General features: G+C 40.9%; 1 protein-coding gene across 2 annotated transcripts in view; it reads right to left on the reverse strand.

Annotated features, from left to right (window-relative positions):
* LOC146710630 (thyroid hormone receptor alpha) overlaps positions 1 to 18,345 on the reverse strand; it is a 112,930-nt gene that overhangs the window by 46,677 nt on the left and 47,908 nt on the right. Inside the window, exons 4-5 of one of the 2 annotated variants that reach the window (XM_085453224.1) lie at positions 9,956 to 10,212; positions 1,815 to 2,028 (exon numbers count right to left, since the gene is read on the reverse strand). In XM_085453224.1, the coding sequence (XP_085309350.1) occupies positions 1,815 to 1,870 (56 nt within the window). In that variant the 5' untranslated portion in view covers positions 1,871 to 2,028; positions 9,956 to 10,212. The remainder of the gene's footprint in view (positions 1 to 1,814; positions 2,029 to 9,955; positions 10,213 to 18,345) is intronic. The other variant, XM_085453225.1, reaches the window with a different exon arrangement.

Raw genomic sequence — 18,345 nt, forward strand, 5'->3', positions numbered from 1 at the left:
TTATCCACATACACAGCTACTCCCCCTCCACTCTTGTTCCTTCTATTTACAAAATTCACTTCATATCCCTCCAGTCCAAAGTCCATTCCTTTCTCCGCATTGATCCATGTTTCAGAAATGGCAATAATTCCAAATGGATTTGCCAACTCATTTAGATATTCCTTTATATTGTTGAAGTTGGCATACAGACTTCTGCTATTAAAATGGATTATTGATAATTTATTTTCCGTGTTGATGGTGTGCTTAAACTGTTCATCAGTGAAGTAGCAGCAGTTACAGCTGATGTTGTAGAAGAAATTATTTTCCGGGTCTATATCCTTTTCTAAGTCTAGAACATTATGGTCTGTGTATCGAAATGTTCTCAGTTCCAGATTATCATAAAGAGAATTCCAATGAGTTATGTTGATATTGTTGCCGGATGGAGATGAAGTTCTTTTGGACTGTGCCATGTGTTGTGTTGTGTGTCACGTCACATGTGTATTCGTACCTCCAGAGTAAGTTGACCTCAGTATTTGTCCAGCTCTTCCATATTTCTGATGACCAACACTTTGGCTTGTTCCGGTGTTCCATTGAGTTTAATGAATACTTTGCAGTATTCATTTGACAGCAGCTTCACAAGAAAAGCTTCTCATTAAAAGAAAATATATTTGGCAGCTAAAAGAAAAGAAGGGGATGCAGTGCAGCTTGTTGGAGGAACGCGCGATAATAGTGTTCTGCTAAATTTGCTGGTGATCATATCTATAATATTGATTTCTATATGTGCCGACATAAAGCAAATCTCAATAAATTTACTTTTTCAACTTTCTTGCAATTTCCACAATCTCTACAAATAAAACCAGTGGAGACAAATAAAACCAGTGGAGACAAATAAAACCCAGTGGGTGTGACTAATAAAGCCCAGAGGGAAAGAAACTCCATGTGACTGTTGCTACATATGGCAAAATGCTTCACAATGAAAGCACTATGAAGAAAAGAACTGAGACATAATAATCACTTATTTATAAACAGTTACATGGCTGTAGCATCAAAGAGGGACGTGTGGGACAAGCTATGGATTCTTGTTGGTCCATGTTTATTTCGTTTGTTTACAAACTTTGGCCCTTCTAACGGTTCAGCTGCAGCTCCTCCTCACCGTCATTTTGTTACACTTTTGTTAATTTAGTTTAGTTTTATTTAATTAATACACTCTTTGGGTCTCTGTACTCCAACATCCTCGCCACACAGCAGTGGCTTCAGTTTGCTGTGTCTTTAGTTTCTTCTTCATCAGGCCTGAAGTGAGTCTCTGTGAATTTATCTCGTGAAGCGGTAAAAGCGTGTGTGTGTGTGTGTGTGTGTGTGTGTGTGTGTGTGTGTGTGTAGCTGCACGTGCAGGAGGAACAGCGAGTACAGCAGGCAGCGTGACAGTGCTCAGCCGTCCCTTTTACTGCTCCTAAAATTCTGCTAAATTCATGGCATTCCTTCTCTTTACCTGCTGAGACAACAGCCTGTCTGAATCATTTGTTCAGCTTCTATTTTTCACTTCTTACCTCAAATTATTTGAACTGGTAGCTAAAAAAAAAGTGTGTTGCTGCAGCTCTTAATCTTTCATTAATCATCCATGCCTACAGCTCTGCTTTCATCTGTTGTCCCTGCCACACCATTAATCTTAGCTTTCCTTTCATGTTTACATCAAAAATGGACACACACACACACACACACACACACACACACACACACACACACACACACACACACACACACACACACACACACCCAAAGGCAGATGTACACTCCATCACATTTTGTTTACCACACACACCACCCCTCTGTCTCACCCTTTCTCATCTCCCTCAGACGAGTTGCTATCCTGCTTGTTGGACATTGGCTCCATTCGGCCTCAGTCCCATCCAGCAGCCAATCACAGGACAGCGAGGCAGACGCTGAGCTCGCCAGCCTGCTCAGCGTTCACTGGCAGCCCGCTCAGTAGCTAACCATCCCAGACTGTAGGCAGCGGTTGGCTGGGAGGAGCGCAGTGGGCGGAGCAGAAAGCTGGAAGGGCAGAGAAACGATGCAGTGAGAAACAGGCAGTCACATGATGTGGATCATAAAATATTTCACTACATTTTTAATTCACAGCGTTACATAATGACAGATGCGATTGTGATATTTCAGGTTCTTCTTTTGTTTCCAAACCACATTTTTTCATTTGTTTTCAGCGCTGGATGTTCATCCAATCATGTGAATGAAAGGCTGGATTAAAAAATGTATTATTTTTTCAATATCAAAGTCACAGTTATTTAAGGTAGCTGTAGTATTAATGTCTGTAGCGCTTAGCTAATTCTATCTATAATCCAAAGTAATTCAAATCAAAATAATTAACTGTGACTGCAGCAGATCGCACAGGTTGGCCCGGCTGCTGAAGGTCTGCAAATAACTGACATCTACATTAATAAACATAGACAGAGGCAGCAAGCTGTAATCAGTCTGAGCCGATGAGCACAGCACGTCTAAGACGAGTGGCTCAAACCTTTGTATCATGCTTATATTCCCATATGAACGCAAGCTTGCCGTGTGCCCACATTTAATGCCAGCTTGTGTATGCAGACAGCGATAGATTTGAATCCGATTTGCAATTTTCACACAGATTCCCACAAAGCGTTGTGTTAGATTTACACATTTTTACCCCTTGAATCAGGAAAGTCAAAATCAAATCAAATCAAATCACTTTTTTATTGTCACATCACATGTGCAGGCACACTGGCACAGCACATGCGAGTGAAATTCTTGTGTGCGAGCCCCACAAGCAACAGAGATGTGCAAACACAACAACACAAACGAGCAAAATACAAGAATGTCCAACCTGAAACTAATAAATATATGTACAATATATAATAGTGTATGCATTTCTGGATGTGTATACTAAATATTTTCCTACGTGTGTGTGTGTGTGTGTGTGTGTGTGTGTGTGTGTGTGTGTGTGTGTGTGTGTATACACATTTTTACAAATTAAATAGTAAAAAATAAAAATAAAAATAAAAAAATAAAAAATAATAATAATAATAATAATAATAATAAAATATATAAAATATACAGAGTTGAATATGTGCAGAACAAGTGGCAACAAGTCTGAGAAGAAATGAGGATAAAATGTGATTTTTGGCAGGACACACACACAAGCATGCGAGACTGTGGGAGGAAAGTATCCCGAGAGAACTCGGGCAGTCACATGCAAACTGCAGCTCCACGCAGAAAGGCCCGGCCTGTGGATTCAAACCCAGACACTCGCTGCGGTGAGGCGACACTGCTAACCTCTACGCCGCACAAAAATACTTATAATAAGAATTCTTTTTCCCATAGTATTATTATTGTATTAACAACAATAATCTTCCCGTGAACAGGCTTCCGATGTAACGTTTGACTTTATTGATCAGGCCCTCCGACCCAGTTTGTGCTTTAATTGCTTCGTCACATTTTCAGGGGTGGTTTCATGATGGCTTCTCTTGACTCCTGTCACGTCTGTTTTTTGTAACTCAAATTCCAGGATGTGTATAAAAAAAATAAAAAAAAACAAAACAGAACACTGGTGAAAACTTTGCAGACCTCCACACCTGCATCGACTCGTGTGACAAAACGAGGTTTCAGGACAGTTACGAATGCGTCCTCACTGTTGCCGCCTTCACAGTCGAGGCAGGACTCGACTGTGAAGGCAGCCGCAGGTACTGCATCACTGGTTTTGGCGTACGTCGTAGCATGGGCGCAAGAGTCGAGTGAATGATGATGTAAAGGGTACTTGGTTCCAGAACAATGATGTAATGGGACCGCTGGCCAACGGGGGAGCTAGGAGGGAGGGGCAGTGGTACTTGGGGAGGGTGCAGATTACTGCGGCCTAATCTGAAAACGTTCTGAGGCCGACTTCAGACTTCAGGGATTGTTTTCTCTTATAAAAACAACATCTGTGTTCTCACTACTATGTTAACGGCAGAAATCCTGCTTCTATTAGAGGAAACCGACTCCAGCCAAATCTAATTTACTACAAGCTACTTACAAGTCCTCTGAAAGGACCGAAGGCTAAATTGCCCCCTCACACAGCTACATTTAAACCCTGTTGAGCAAGAGCAGCAAACGAAACTTTCTCTACTTGTCTGCAGTTTTTACACTTTTTATCAGACTTCTTATGTACACCATAAAGTGTGCAATTAAAACGCTGTGTGCGATCCTTGTTATAGCTTGTTAAAATCCTCACAGCTAAAAGACAGATCTGGATAATACAGATTTACAGTTTGTGGATCTCAGGCAGGATAAGAAAGGCTTTCATGCTCTGAACACATCAAATATCAACAACTGTTATTTCAGCAGCAATGCAGCAATTCAATGTTGTAAACACAAACTTGGTAATATTCTCAAATATGGTTGGTTTGCAGAAACCTAACAGCCATTTCATACATGTAACTTGCTTTACAGCAACACTGGTCCAGGGTTCAAATCCCTCGGCCGGCCGGGGCCAGTCTGGTCTGTGTGGGGTCTCTCTGGGCACCTCGGCTGCCCCCACAGCCCAAAGATATATATGTTAGGTTTGCTGGAGAGTCTAAATTTTGCCATGTGTGAATCACTGCGAGCATGAATGAATAGGTCTCTTTGTGAGCTCTGTGACAGACTGGCACGCTGTCCAGGGCGTACCCAGCCCCAAACGACCCTGAACTGGATAAGTGGATCCATCACATACACCCATATCAGAGTCTGAAACCAGTTAAGCATAAGTGAGCAACTGTGAGCATGTGGATTCCCCCAGGCATAAGTGTTGAATCCGATGCTATACGCCCTCTTCACATATGACTGGGTGACTTCCCAGACCAGACTTCCCTTTATACACTCAGCAGATGACACTACAGTCATTGTGCTGATCGCTGACGGCGAGGTGATAGAAAACACAAGAGCAGTGGCAGGAGTGGTGTCAGCAAAATGATCTCTCCCTAAATGCAGGTAAGACCAGAGGAGGACACAGCAGCATACTTCAACATTCATAGATGAAAACTGTTAAAATAATCAGGATCTCACCAGATTTCACAACACCAAAGAGCTGTGAAGAAATCACAGCCATCTCACCTTCAAGCCAAATCAACCACAGCAACCTCAGATTTGACATGTCGACTAAAATCCTCGACAACTTTCACAGATTCACAGTTCACAGCATCATCAGGCTCTCAATTAGTCTGCAGTTCAGGTTCACAAGGTCAGGTCTGTACAACTCATTTCTACGTTTTTGTTGCTAAAATGAGAAAGGTGTGAGGGGACGAGCAAAATGTTTTATCGTGCATTTGAAAAAACAAACAAACTACAACGGAGCCTTTCATAACGTTTTGGTCTCATGATGTCTGATGATGCCGTGAGCACTTCTATTGATGTCTATGGACAACCCTGCATTTTCTAAGATGATGCTAAAGTTGGAGCCGGTGCATTGTAATGTGTACTGAAAGCATCCAAGTGAAGAACAGGAAGCAGAGCCTTCAGCTGTCGAACCGACTCGATTCAGGAAACTTAAGACTTCGAACTTTCCTTTTTGACAAACTCAGTCGTGCACCATGTGATCAGGAACCATCAGGAACCATCAGGAACCAGGCTCCTGGGACCGCTGCTCCACTCCCGTCTTTACACTCCCTTTGTGTTTACAGGACTGTACTGCATGAGCCATGTTCTTCCAAAGTCTCACAAAAACAATGCCCTCTCAGTTTTATTCATTATTAACTGAGTCATGTTTCAGCAGCTGCAGGGTTCAGCACGGATTAGTATGTCAACACTGTGGACACTTGCCAGGGATTAAAATATTACCGTCTGCTAATAGTTTGGTGCTACAGTCATGATCCTTTTGGACAGTGACTGTTCCTTTCAAAGCTGGCCGCTCACTGAGGCTTTTGAACTCAACTATAAAAACTAGAATACACCTTTAATCCAGCTGATTATACAGACACACGTAACTATGTATGACTACAACCACAAACCCCTCACAGCCCACCATCCGTCAGTGCATGCTTACAGTATTACTGTGTGGGGAGCAGAAGGGCCAGATGAGGGCACCAGAGTCACTGCAGCACTGCTGTTCTGGTTGTGTAACCTGAGCTGACCTGCGTCCGGCACAGAGACTCTGTGTTGTCACATGCAGCAAGTCTAATGAGAACTTCTGAAGTGTGACTTTAAAGATTGAGTTAGATGTGAAGAAAACCGAGAGGTCTGAATACACACTCATGAATTGATGCCTAAATTCATCACAGTGTTAGAGCTCAGACCCTTAAAATGCTAAACAATCACGTTTTAATGACACAGGGGTTATATGGATTTTGATAAGATTGTAAACAAACCTTAATAGAACTGCATTAAAAAGAAATGAGCGACAATTTTCCCTCTTTTTAATTGGAAAATAACACAGAGATCGTCTGTGAAGGTTCTCAGTCAGCCAGCTCATGGTAATCTCAGCAGGCTGGAAAGAAGAAGGGCTGGAAGCTTCCTGAAGACCTTCTGAAGCTTCTTGGATGAGAGGTGAACGTCTTCATGAAACTTTCCATTCGCTTTTCTTTCCAAGCTCCTTAGACTGACTTCAAGAACAGTTATTGTCATGATTAGAATCTGTTTAAGAATTCACTAAAGAATTTATTTTTTCTACTCCAGATTAATATCAGAAGGTAACAGTTTGCTCAGACTCGTTTCTTCAAAAGTCTCTGATCAATCGAACAACAATCCAAAAGCAAAACTTGCAATAAAGAGAAAATAGTCCACTGTAGATCAGTGCGTCATATAAAAGCACCATCAAAATTATTTAACTTCACTGATTTGTCCATCACACAGGCCTAGAAACCAATTCACAACTGCTGAGCAACCACTGGGGGGGGGGGGTCATTTCTGTGAGGGCACAAATATAACAGGAACAGAAGAGATTATTACCTGATCTGCAGCTTTTCATTATTGGAATCAATATAAGCAGTAAAACTTTGAGATTTGGTAGTCAAAGGAGCTTGCAAAGAAAAGCGTCTGGACTTCTTTTCTTTGCAAGCTCCTTTGACTACGATGACCTGGATGACTGAGAACCTTCACAGACAAACTGCCGTACATTTTGGGAGGAACACCCTTCAACTGGTGCGGGAGTATGAAAGGGAATCAAGGAAACTAGCGTCTATCTCCGTTTCAACCTAAGATGTGGACAAAGCAGAGTTGTTCCTAAGAGCCTGCGCCTTGGATCCACTGTCAGGGGATACAGAGCAGACTTGATTCTACAGAGAGCACAAAATCACCTTTGAAGTGAAAGGATAAGACAGGTCCATTTCACTATGGATGCCCTCCAGATCAAGATCAGCCAGACTCTGGCTGGAAACCCTTCTACCCTCTCCAATCTTAGAAGAGGTTTACAAGTTTGTGGACAAGGCTCAGCGGGCCCAACACTCTAAAGAAAATTAAAGAAGTCCAGACGCTTTTCTTTGCAAGCTCCTTTGACTACGATGACCTGGATGACTGAGAACCTTCACAGACATTTTGAGATTTGGTCTCTTTTTAGTTTCTGCTTAATTTCAAAACCGGTTCCATACTAAGTAACTGGTTATATACATGTCTTCATCATCATGATGAAATATCACTAACATTCCTAAATATTTACATGAACATGTCGGCATCTGTCCGTCTCAGTGATTCTATGTGAACAGATTTGAATATTGCTGCCTGAGCACCTTCACTTCTTCAAATATGACACTAGGTGGCATCAGAGTGTGAGAAATCTATAGATGCGATGTCCTTTTGACCCAACAGTCCAAATACTGTAACCACACACACACACACACACACACACACACACACACACACACACACACACACACACACACACACACTTTAGTCCCCAGGAGAATTCAAAGACTTTTAAAGCTGTAATATCTCCAGAGAGTGGAATGGAGCAATGAAACATTAATTACATTTACAGACAAAAAACATTTGCAAAGCATCATCTGCATGTTATAAATTATTTATCGGTTCAGTGAATCAAAGCAACAACAACAGTAAACGTTTATGTTGTGTCATGATTTCACTGTAAGCTCTTATGAATTATTGCATTTTTTATCATGTAGGACTAGATCAACATCTTCTCTTCATGTATAAATCCATACAAACTGGTGACCTGCACAGAGAGAATTTCACCCTGCTTTGCCTCGTCTGATCATTGTTATTGATAAGATAAAAAAAAAAAAATTTTAGCCAAGCGCTTAGAAATTCATCTACAACACAGATACTTTATAAAATATATGGACACGATATCTTTAAAATGATTTAACACAAACATACTATTCAAATTCCAGCATTTCCAACTGGCAGACGTGATTTCAACTTCATTTACGTCACATTAAAATCGCTTTTTAAAGAAAACATTTTGTTAAGTGCAGAGAAATAACCATCAGTTACAGTAATGGCAAATATGCATTTAACTTAAAGCCATAAAATCAGACATGTAGTCTGGAAGGCTTCCTCACATTAGAAGGAGGGAAAAAAAAATCAAAGAGTTTTGACAGTTTTGTGTTTTTGTGAACATGTACGTTTGTGTATGTGTGTGACTTTGCTTGCACATGAGTGATTCTGTGTGTTCGAGCCTTTAACGAGCTTGTGGTGGTGGCGGCAGTGAAGAAATGTGAGCACACCAGCGTTCTCCGACGCTCGCCCTGTGCTTTGATGCAAAATACCTGCAGCAGAAGACAGATGTTCCACCATGACAGATGTTAATGATTAATGTTATTAATAATTTTTTGTATATTCACATTTTATATTTATCTAAATGTGCAAAATGATGTTGCAAAAAGCCTATTTTAATGTATGCATAACCTAATGTCACTTCCGGAGGCTTGCTGTAACAAAAGGCGTTGGTTGGGAGGCATCTGAGAACTGTAAACACGTCATTCATTAAGAACCAGTTTGACACTGTTTCAGTTTTGGGACACGGTGCATTAGAAAATGGACACATTGTCCTCATGAAGGGTCAGCAACAATACTCAGGTAGACTCACTATTGTTGGTACTAAAGGACCCAAAGTGTGCTAACACCATTACACAACCATCAGTCCGGACCACTGATACAAGGCTGCATAGATTCATGCTGTGACTTCTAACTCTACCGTCTCAATGTCATAGAAAAATTGAGACTTGTTATAGCAGTCAACATTTTTACAATCTTTCCATCATTTCACTTTCATGACCTTATGTGAATTGCAGCTTCAGTCTCCCGTTCTTAGCTGAAGGGAGTGGACCCCAGTGTGGTCTTCTGCTGCTGTAGCTCGTCTACTTTAAGGTTTGACGTGCTGTACATTCAAAGAGTCTCCTCTGTATACTGTGGATGTAATGAATGGTAATTTAAGTTACTGTAAACATTCATATCGACATAGCGGATTAGCCATTCTGCCCTCGGATCTATAGGGTGTTATCACCCAGAGAACTGCTGCTCGTTGACTATTACAGACCTCAGGTCAGACCGGCTCGTCTGACACCAACAACCATGACACATTCAAAGTCACTTAAATCTCTCATTTGATGCTCAGTTTGAACTTCAGCAGATCATCCTGACCATGTTTACATGCCTAACTACACTGAGATGTTTGTGATCACTGGTTAGATGTTTGTCCTAACAATTAGTCAAATATAATAAATCTAATATAAACACATACTATTTTTACAGTTAAAAAGAAAAAAGTATTTCTTATGATGCTCATTGAATGTGTCTTTTTAAAAATAATTCTTATTCATTAATATTATTTGAATTGCATTGTTGTTACTAAAACGAAAGAAGTCAAGATGCTGTAGAGTGCAGTGAGGAATGCCCAGGAATGGCCAACTCTCTGCCATCTATAATCCAGTTTTGAGTTCCCTCCCCAGACGCCTTAATGCCCACTCACATCCTGGGCCATCTGACCTCAGGAATTCACATGATAAGGTGGGGCCAGGTTTCACAATGAACTCACCCGAAACTCTGGCTGATTGGGTCCCACTCCCAATTTCACACCTTGGCTCAGGCGATTAGAGGATCATCAGGGGGTCCTTTTGTCCCTCTGTGGGGGGTCACTCCCACTAGGTTTATATCTGGGACTCTCCACCATTTGACCTTAGAACTGAAGAAGCTTCTCGGATGAGAGGTGAAACGTCTTCAAGCAACTTAAAGAAGTCCAGACGCTTTTCTTTGCAAGCTCCTTTGACTACGATGACCTGGACGACTGAGAACCTTCACAGACATAAAACGAAAGAAGTTTCAGTTAGCGACTCATTTGTGTAAAACCCCTGTCAAACCTGCTCGACCATGTTACGATGAATGTTTTGTGCATTGACTACAGACGTATACATGCTTACACTCAGCTGTCAGTCGGCAACCTGTGGCTCGCATCAAAACGTCGTTAGCTTTGTAGGTATAAGTGAAACCAAAACTAATGTGCACACTAAAAATTGTGTTTATGGACATGTGGATCAGATGTATATTTAAATACACTAAACAAGTTAGAGGTATCCAAGAAGAGTCAGCAGGTAACGACAGGGAAGAATCTCTTTAAAGAGTGGTGAAAGACAGGCAATGCCAGCCCTGAATCCAAAAAACAACTGTGAATAAGCCTTATAATATAACCTTTTAACGTCATATACCTACAAGGGACAGTTCACCCCAAAACATGTTTTTGAGAAGATGTATACTTGTATGGTAATATAAGCTTAGAATATGTCAAAAGGCAGGTAGGGCTTGCTGTTAACACAAATTCTTGAATATTTTACTTCTACATCTAAGATTGAGTTAGTTCTCTACAGTTACACATTCCAGTTTCCAGCTAAGCACTTCAAGGAAGTATCTGAAGAATGAACCATGTGGTGACGCTGTGGTCAGAACCACTGATTATGGATCTCTTACTATTTGAGGGCTCAGGCAGCACTGAAGTCACCTATTAGATAAATAAGATAATTTTTTCACTGTAAGTCAGTCTACTTCTTGTACCTGACCTTTTTTTTTTTTGGTTAAACCACTTAACTCTGGTTCATGAGTCATGCAACCATGAAAAAGGTACCGAACACAAATGATGTTCCACTGTTGCAGAAAAATGAGCAAGTAACACATTAAATTGTATCTTTAGGCACTTTGTTACAATATCGCGATACACGATATATATCACGATATGTTTAAATAAACTCCAAAAACAATGTTATTTCAGTCATATCGTGCCTAGAATTGCACTGGTTTACTCATTCAAATCAACCATTCAGTGATTTTTTCTAGTGAAAATAAAAAATCAGAATGAATTGAAATGTTTTATTTTTAACCATTCTTTAACCATCAGTTTCCACCGAGGTTTTTCACAGTGTCTTTCTGTGATCAACACAACAAAAGATCACAGCAACAAAAAAGTACATCAAGCAAGACTTCATGAGACAAACAAAACAACTGAAATTAAAAGGGTGTCTTTTGTGCTTCTAACATAAGAAAACTGTTAAATAAAATTTTTGATGACGTCAAATTACAGAAACAAAAGTCTAGACAGTGACTACAAAAAGCGACTGACCAAGAACAGTCTTAATTTTATAGTGAAAGACTTTTCAGCTGGTGGAATAAATTCACCTTTAGTGGCAACAGTTTTACTGCATGCTTTGCAAATTTTCGCATTTTGTTTGACATCCTCCTCCTGAAGTCCAAATGACGAGCGAGTCTCATTCCCTCGCTTTGTCCCTATCTGGCAGGACATAAACACGCATGCTCAGCGCAGTGTGCCGGGTAGGACGGGGGTTAATGACATTAAAAGAAAAAAAAAAAAGTGCTTAATATTTTCATGGCAACATGCTCGATGGTTACAATAAAGCCATTTTAACCAACGCACATGGAATAACCTGTGATACATCAAATACGTTCGATATGTTGCCTGCTCCTACAGTTCAGTCAGCAGTGTGGGCGATCAGGTCAAAATTGATGGAAATTAAAACACATAAATGCTGTTAGAGTTTGAACCATCATCAGGAAAGTGTCTGATTTCTCTGAGGTCTCATTTGTTCATCCCAAACACACAGCCAGTGCAGTAAAAACATTCCTGGATAGAAAAACACACAATAGAACAGGATTCATAGTCATGGACTCGGCCTCCCCGGAGCCCTGACCTCAACATTATTAAAGCAGTGTTGGACCATTTTAACAGAGAAAGTAATAAAAGACAGCCAACATCCAAAGAGGAGCTTTGGAATGTGTCCTTCAGGAAGTCTGGAGAAATATTCCTGAATAATATTTAAAGGAAAAAGCAGAAAGCTCGCCTAAGAAGGTTCAGACTGAGTGAAGAATAAAGGTCATCATACCAAACATTGACTTCTGAGCTTGTGAGCTTCTATAGTGTATTTTCATTTGTTTGCTTATTTCAAGAATGTACCCATTTCCCATTTTCCTAAACAAATGTCAAAAAGAAAGCAGTGCCTTGAGACTTTTTCACAGTATTGTATATGTGAACCTTGTTCTAAGATTTGCTGAAAACCAGCCCAGACAAAGAAGATCACAGCAAAGTATCATCTCAGCATTATCATGTCTGTTACCCTTTTCATTTCCTTCCACCAAACCACATGGAATTATCAGTCGCTTCGACATTTACCTTTCCATTAAATGCTTTAGAGCCCTCTGCACATTTAAAGCTACCTTTACCTAAAGACTTTTTAGGTAATGGTTTGATTACAAATAAACGTGAATATGTAGAAAATGTTTTTCAAATTGTAATCCCGGCATGCTAATTTCTGCCTCGACTTTCTCAAACTCAAACCCTGTTTGTTTCCACCGTTGTTCATTTCAGCGCCGTGCCCTCCTCCATTCCTCGCTTGTTCCACTTTCATTCTTTTACTTACAGCAGTCATCTGCTCTGTGTGTTCATTGTTTCCTCCGCTCTCTTTGACTATGTACAGCTGCTGTTTTCTCTGCCAGCGAATGCAATTACGGGCTGTTGGAAGAGTGTGTATGTGTGGGTGAATTTAGGTAACTGCCTCTGTATGCACCGAGTCAGTATGCATGCCTATCCTTTTAATTTGCATCTGTGCGTGCACTTGAGTGGGCATCACCCCCCATTTTTCCCCTCATCTGTTTACTTGCATTTTAAAGTAGCTGTGTGGGCGTCAGATGATGCCTGAACAACTGAGGAGCTACTTTCATTTTGAAAATCATAAAATGGAATTTCATTGCATTGCTTTTGGATATATGAAATAGAACGGCTCGTTTAATGTAGCACAGCCACAAAGCCTTCCTTTTGTACCATTCCATCTGAAAGGACAATTAATTTTCTGTCCTTTTCTGTACGGAAAATCCCATAAGTGAAAACTACTTTAGCCGTGACATTTAGCCTGGTTAGCCCGCTTCACATGATGTACTGTTTCTTTTTCACTTATTATAAATTAATTGGTTATTTACCAAATTGTCAGTTCTGTGTAGATATCACTGACTCAGTCAAGCATAAAAACGTGCCCAACTCAAGGGATGAACCAGTGTTAAGTATCATTCCTATCAAAATAGTCAGGTAGCCTTTGTCCAAAGAAAATCTTTGAAAGATCTTCAACAAGAGTAGCTGAAGACTTTTCCAAAGTACTCTGTCTGCAAAGGACTTGTAGTAGTTACTAGTTCTTATCAATCAAGATAAAATTCCTAATAGGAAAGGCTGTGGCTCAGAAGGCTGGCGGTGTGATCCCCGATTCCTCGAGTCTGCATGTTGTATGAATGTGTTTGTCAGTCTTGTAGTAAGAAAGTTCCTTCATTGGTCAAATAGAGTAGAAAAGTACCAGTCTAAAGAGTACCATGCACTTCTCAGTAATTATTCCGTAGTCAGAGGGAAAATAGATTAAAAAAAGCAAAAAGAAACAAGAGTTCAAAGACATTTTTCTCAAGTAGCATCTTAACAGGATAACATGTACACTCTGATTTTACACAGCATGATGATTTAGAAGTCCCTGAGCTATAGTTGTGTCTGAAAACAAATAACACCTTGAATTTGGAAGCTACAGTAACCAAATTCTAGCTCGCGTGTGATCTTTTGTGTGTCCAAATTTAAAAGCCATAAAGTTCAGCTTATCAACTGATTAACAGATACTGATTACATTAAATACTAAAACCTGAGAATGTGAGGATTTGTAATCTTCGTGTATTTTACCTTAATGCTGACAGATAACAAAACATTTAATGTTTTGTTGTTTAGTGAGAACCTGATTTTTTTTTTACAGTTTGAGACAAACTGCTAAACACAAAAAACTAAACAAATATAAACAGATTAAACAATAATAAATTATTGCAGTCATTTTTTTTTTATTTGTAGGTTAAAAAAAAAAAAAAAAAAAAAAAGCTGGGACGCTGTGTAACATGTACACAAAAACAGATTACAAAGACTTGCAAGCCCATATTTTATTCACAGCAGATACATTTGTTCCACACACACAAACACACCAGCCTTTTGACATCAAAGCTGTCCAGCTTTCTCCACATCCCTGCAGCCCCTCCACCTCTGCTCCTTTGTGTACCTCTCTAATGATGAGCCAGTGTGTGAGGGCCGCCAACAATGTAGGTCTGCCACGGCTGACCTTCCTTTCGCCTCTCCTCCATGTTTCTGTGGATGTGTCAGAATGACTGCACTCTCCCTCCGTCAACCGTTGGTGCTATTCTTTCACAAGCTGCGGCCCTGCTGCAGCCGCATAATTGCCCCCGCTGCTCAAAACACGTAGGAACAATCAGCTCCTGATGCTCAGCCCTGCTGACCCAGCAGGAACAAGAAGCAGGGCATGGAATTATGACATTTAATTCATTTAAAGTGGAGGTAAATCGCTAGCAGCTTCTAGTTTCTACAGCTCTCGACTTTGTCAGCTGACTTAACGAATCTATTTAGCGGAATGCAAGCTAACGAGCAAAACTACTGTTAATGCGGGTGAACGGTAAGTATTAACATTAAATATATAACATGGCAAAACAACGCAGTAGAGCAACAGACTATACCAGCAGTGCTACCATTAAGGCTCATCCCATTTGACGGGGACTATTTCTCAAAAGATTTACATTTCTGATATGAGACTTAACTGAAACAGAAGCAACGAAGACTTTATAATTACAATACTTCTTCTTCCTCTTAATTTACAAGAACAGACAGCTGCTTTATCTAAATAGAGCAAAACTAAACCTAATACATGCAAACACCATCAGCATTTAACCGACGTAATATTTTCAAATCAGCTTAGTATCCAACTAAAAAGTTTCCAAAGCAGTCACTAGAGACAAATTTCATTGAGCCCTGCAGTAATCACTGATCTTTTATTTAATTACAGTCCCCTTCCTTTGCCTCATCTTACAGCAGCCTTCAAATCTAAATATATGTCATCAATATATATTGGTTCATCTCCTCCCCCTTCTCGATGTAAACGGCGTTCACGCCGCCGTCGTGCCAGTACAGCTCAGCGTCTGTGCGTCACACACTCAGCCCAAACGTTCTGAACACGGACTTCATGACTTATCCACCACTGTGAGTAGCATTGTTTGGCCCTCCGTGGATATTGTGTTGCCTAACTCAGACAATTCTGCCACTTTGTGTTTGGACTCTAGAGACACTATACAGCGAGGCACCTCCGTGTCAGATTATTCACCAGTTGCTCTCGCTAGTAATCTTTGTGTTTTTGAGCCCTCAGATTCTTGTAATGCTCGCAGTGATCTCCCCGAGTTAACTAATATGAATGCTTCACCTGTAGAGTTAGACTGTTATTCCACACCAGACTCACCTACATACTGCTACCAGCATGGTAGCCTCGCAGAACTGCTTTAATCAGCCTGTACATTCTGAGGTTTCCGGGAAACTGATCTGCAGTATGTCCACGCATGAAACAACACAAAAACCAGCCCAGACACAACAGCATAATTTGATCATCAACAAAGTACAATGTGCAGTAGTAGCAACAACACTCATGGTTTAGTGTTATTAACCATGATAACGGCAGCAGGTATAAAAGGCATAACATGACAGAGGTCGCCTTCCTCAGCATCGTCCTGTTATAAAGTCTAAAAGCTGCCGAGACCTCCCTGAAATCTGACCAGCAGCTGTAACCAAGTCTGGTCAACTTGTTAACACACTTGTTCTGTACAGGCCAGCTTCGACAAACTTTAACCGCCAACTTCACAGAGCTGACATTTTAGGAGATATAAATAACACAAACTCTTGCACGCCTGTTCTCTGAGCGTTGGAATGGGCTTCAATATTCTCAAAGCCCTCTTCATTATATTTTTATGGATTAATAATTTAAGAGAAAAAAAATGCTGGAAAAAAAAAATGTTTCTGTGTGAATGTTCTGGTCAGGATCCAAAGAGTTTAACACAGTGCAAATAAAAGCAACAAGTAATCAAGTGCTATGTGCGCAATTACCGATTAAGGGCTTCACCAAAGACCGTACATACTGGTGAGCTGTTAGTTTAGGTTTTCTACAGTAATATTAATAATTTCCTATCAATGATATAACAGCAGAAACTAGTTTGACATGATTTGAGCTTATGCGCCCACACCATTACAGCCACCACCTGCCGGTTTGATCTGTGCGTTCATCCTACCATCCAAATGTCTGCTGAGCCATTATGAGCCTCAGTTTCCTGTTCTTAGCCGACAGGAGTGGCACCCGGTGTGGTCTCCTGCTGCTGCAGCCTGTCAGCTTCAAGGCTTGGTGTGTTTTCCAAACACATATCCTTCTGCATACCCTGATTAAACTGTTGCATTTCTAGCAGCTTGAAGAAGTCAATCCTTTCTTCTCTGACATCAACAAGACATTTGCACCCAGAGAACTGCAGCCCACTGAATATTTGTTTCTTTCTGACACATCGACAGTTTGTGAAGGACTCAGACCAGCCTATCTGGCACCAACAACGATGACACGTTCAAAGTCGTTTAAATCTTCATTTTATTTCTCATTCTGATGCTCAGCTTGGACTTCAGCAGGTCCTCTTCACCACGTCTATGTGTCTGCATGCATGAAGTTTGCATGTTAATTGTTCAGATTGAACAACATCAAACTAAACAAACACACAAGACTACAGTGAACCACTGTAAATGTTTCATGTGCTTAAAAAGGTTTTTCACAGGCGGACTGTTTTCATTCTCTCTGGTGGGCGCGCGCGCACACACACACACACACACACACACACACACACACACACACACACACACACACACACACACACACACACACACACACACACACACACACAGAGAGAGGGAGAGCATGATTGCAGCAATTGTCTCAGAGAGCACATGGATGACTCATTCAAAGCTCCACTCTCTTGTATCTGCGCAAGCACACGCACACACACACACACACACACACACGCACGCACACACGACGAGATAATGGGATGTCATCCAGCCTCCGTTGCCCCATGTGCCCTTTCTGCAGTGACAGAACAGCTGGGCCATTTAACACACTTGTGTGCTTTTCCAAGCCTTCTGACTGGTTCAACATGGCCAAAGCTTCCTAAACTCAACACAAAAACACAACTGCTCAGTTATTGTGCTTGCCACGCTAACAAACCACTGACCTGACTGACTAATGCTGGCTTTGCGTTCTATACATCACTGCATGACGTGAGGAGACTATCAATGATGGAGCATAATAAGCATGACTCAGACTCCCTGTCTGCCTGTGGAAGAGCTGAATGGAGGGGACAAAGGTTCTCAGGTGAGGCTGAGAATTCATCTTTGTCTCTTTCCCTCCTCCCTCAAACTTCTTTTTCCATCTTTCCCGTTCCCTAAACCGCAGCTGAAATCTGATTTTGTAATTCCTGTTCCTCTTCAAACTCATCCTCTGCACTACATCTTCACACTTAGAGGAATCAGCGTGTGGCCACATCAATAAATATCTGTATTGTGTCAGTGCATTTCAGACAACAGTCAACATGCAGGACCAATGTTATGCATCATCTCTACAGCTGTATCTCAACAGTCGCCTTATGACTTAGTAAAGTTTTTTTTAATCTAAGCCACAATGTAACATTGCTTAGTCCAGACCTCCAACTACCAGTTCTCAGATTAAATGTAGTTTTACGTCACAGCACCTTGGTGGGGACTATCCGGTTGTTCAGTCTGACGTCACTAGCCGTGTCTGGACCTAAACTCCGCTGCAGGTCCATATATGAAACGATCACTATGGCATTACTGAGAGTTGAAAAACTGTCTAAAGTCTTTCATCTTTAATAAAATGATCAGCGTTCTGCTCTACCAGGTGTAACAGTTGAGTTTAACATCCAGGCATCCATGAAAACGGAATTTATGATATTTAACGGAGTTAGAAGTTAGCAGGGAGTTAGCTCACTAGCTTCTATCTAAATACAGTATAGCATGTCCTGACTGCA

Source organism: Copadichromis virginalis, linkage group LG4 (genome assembly GCF_057382275.1).
Source record: "Copadichromis virginalis isolate Kocher_CV1m ecotype Utaka linkage group LG4, C_Virginalis_male_GT1.1, whole genome shotgun sequence".
Classification (NCBI taxonomy): Eukaryota; Metazoa; Chordata; class Actinopteri; order Cichliformes; family Cichlidae; genus Copadichromis; species Copadichromis virginalis.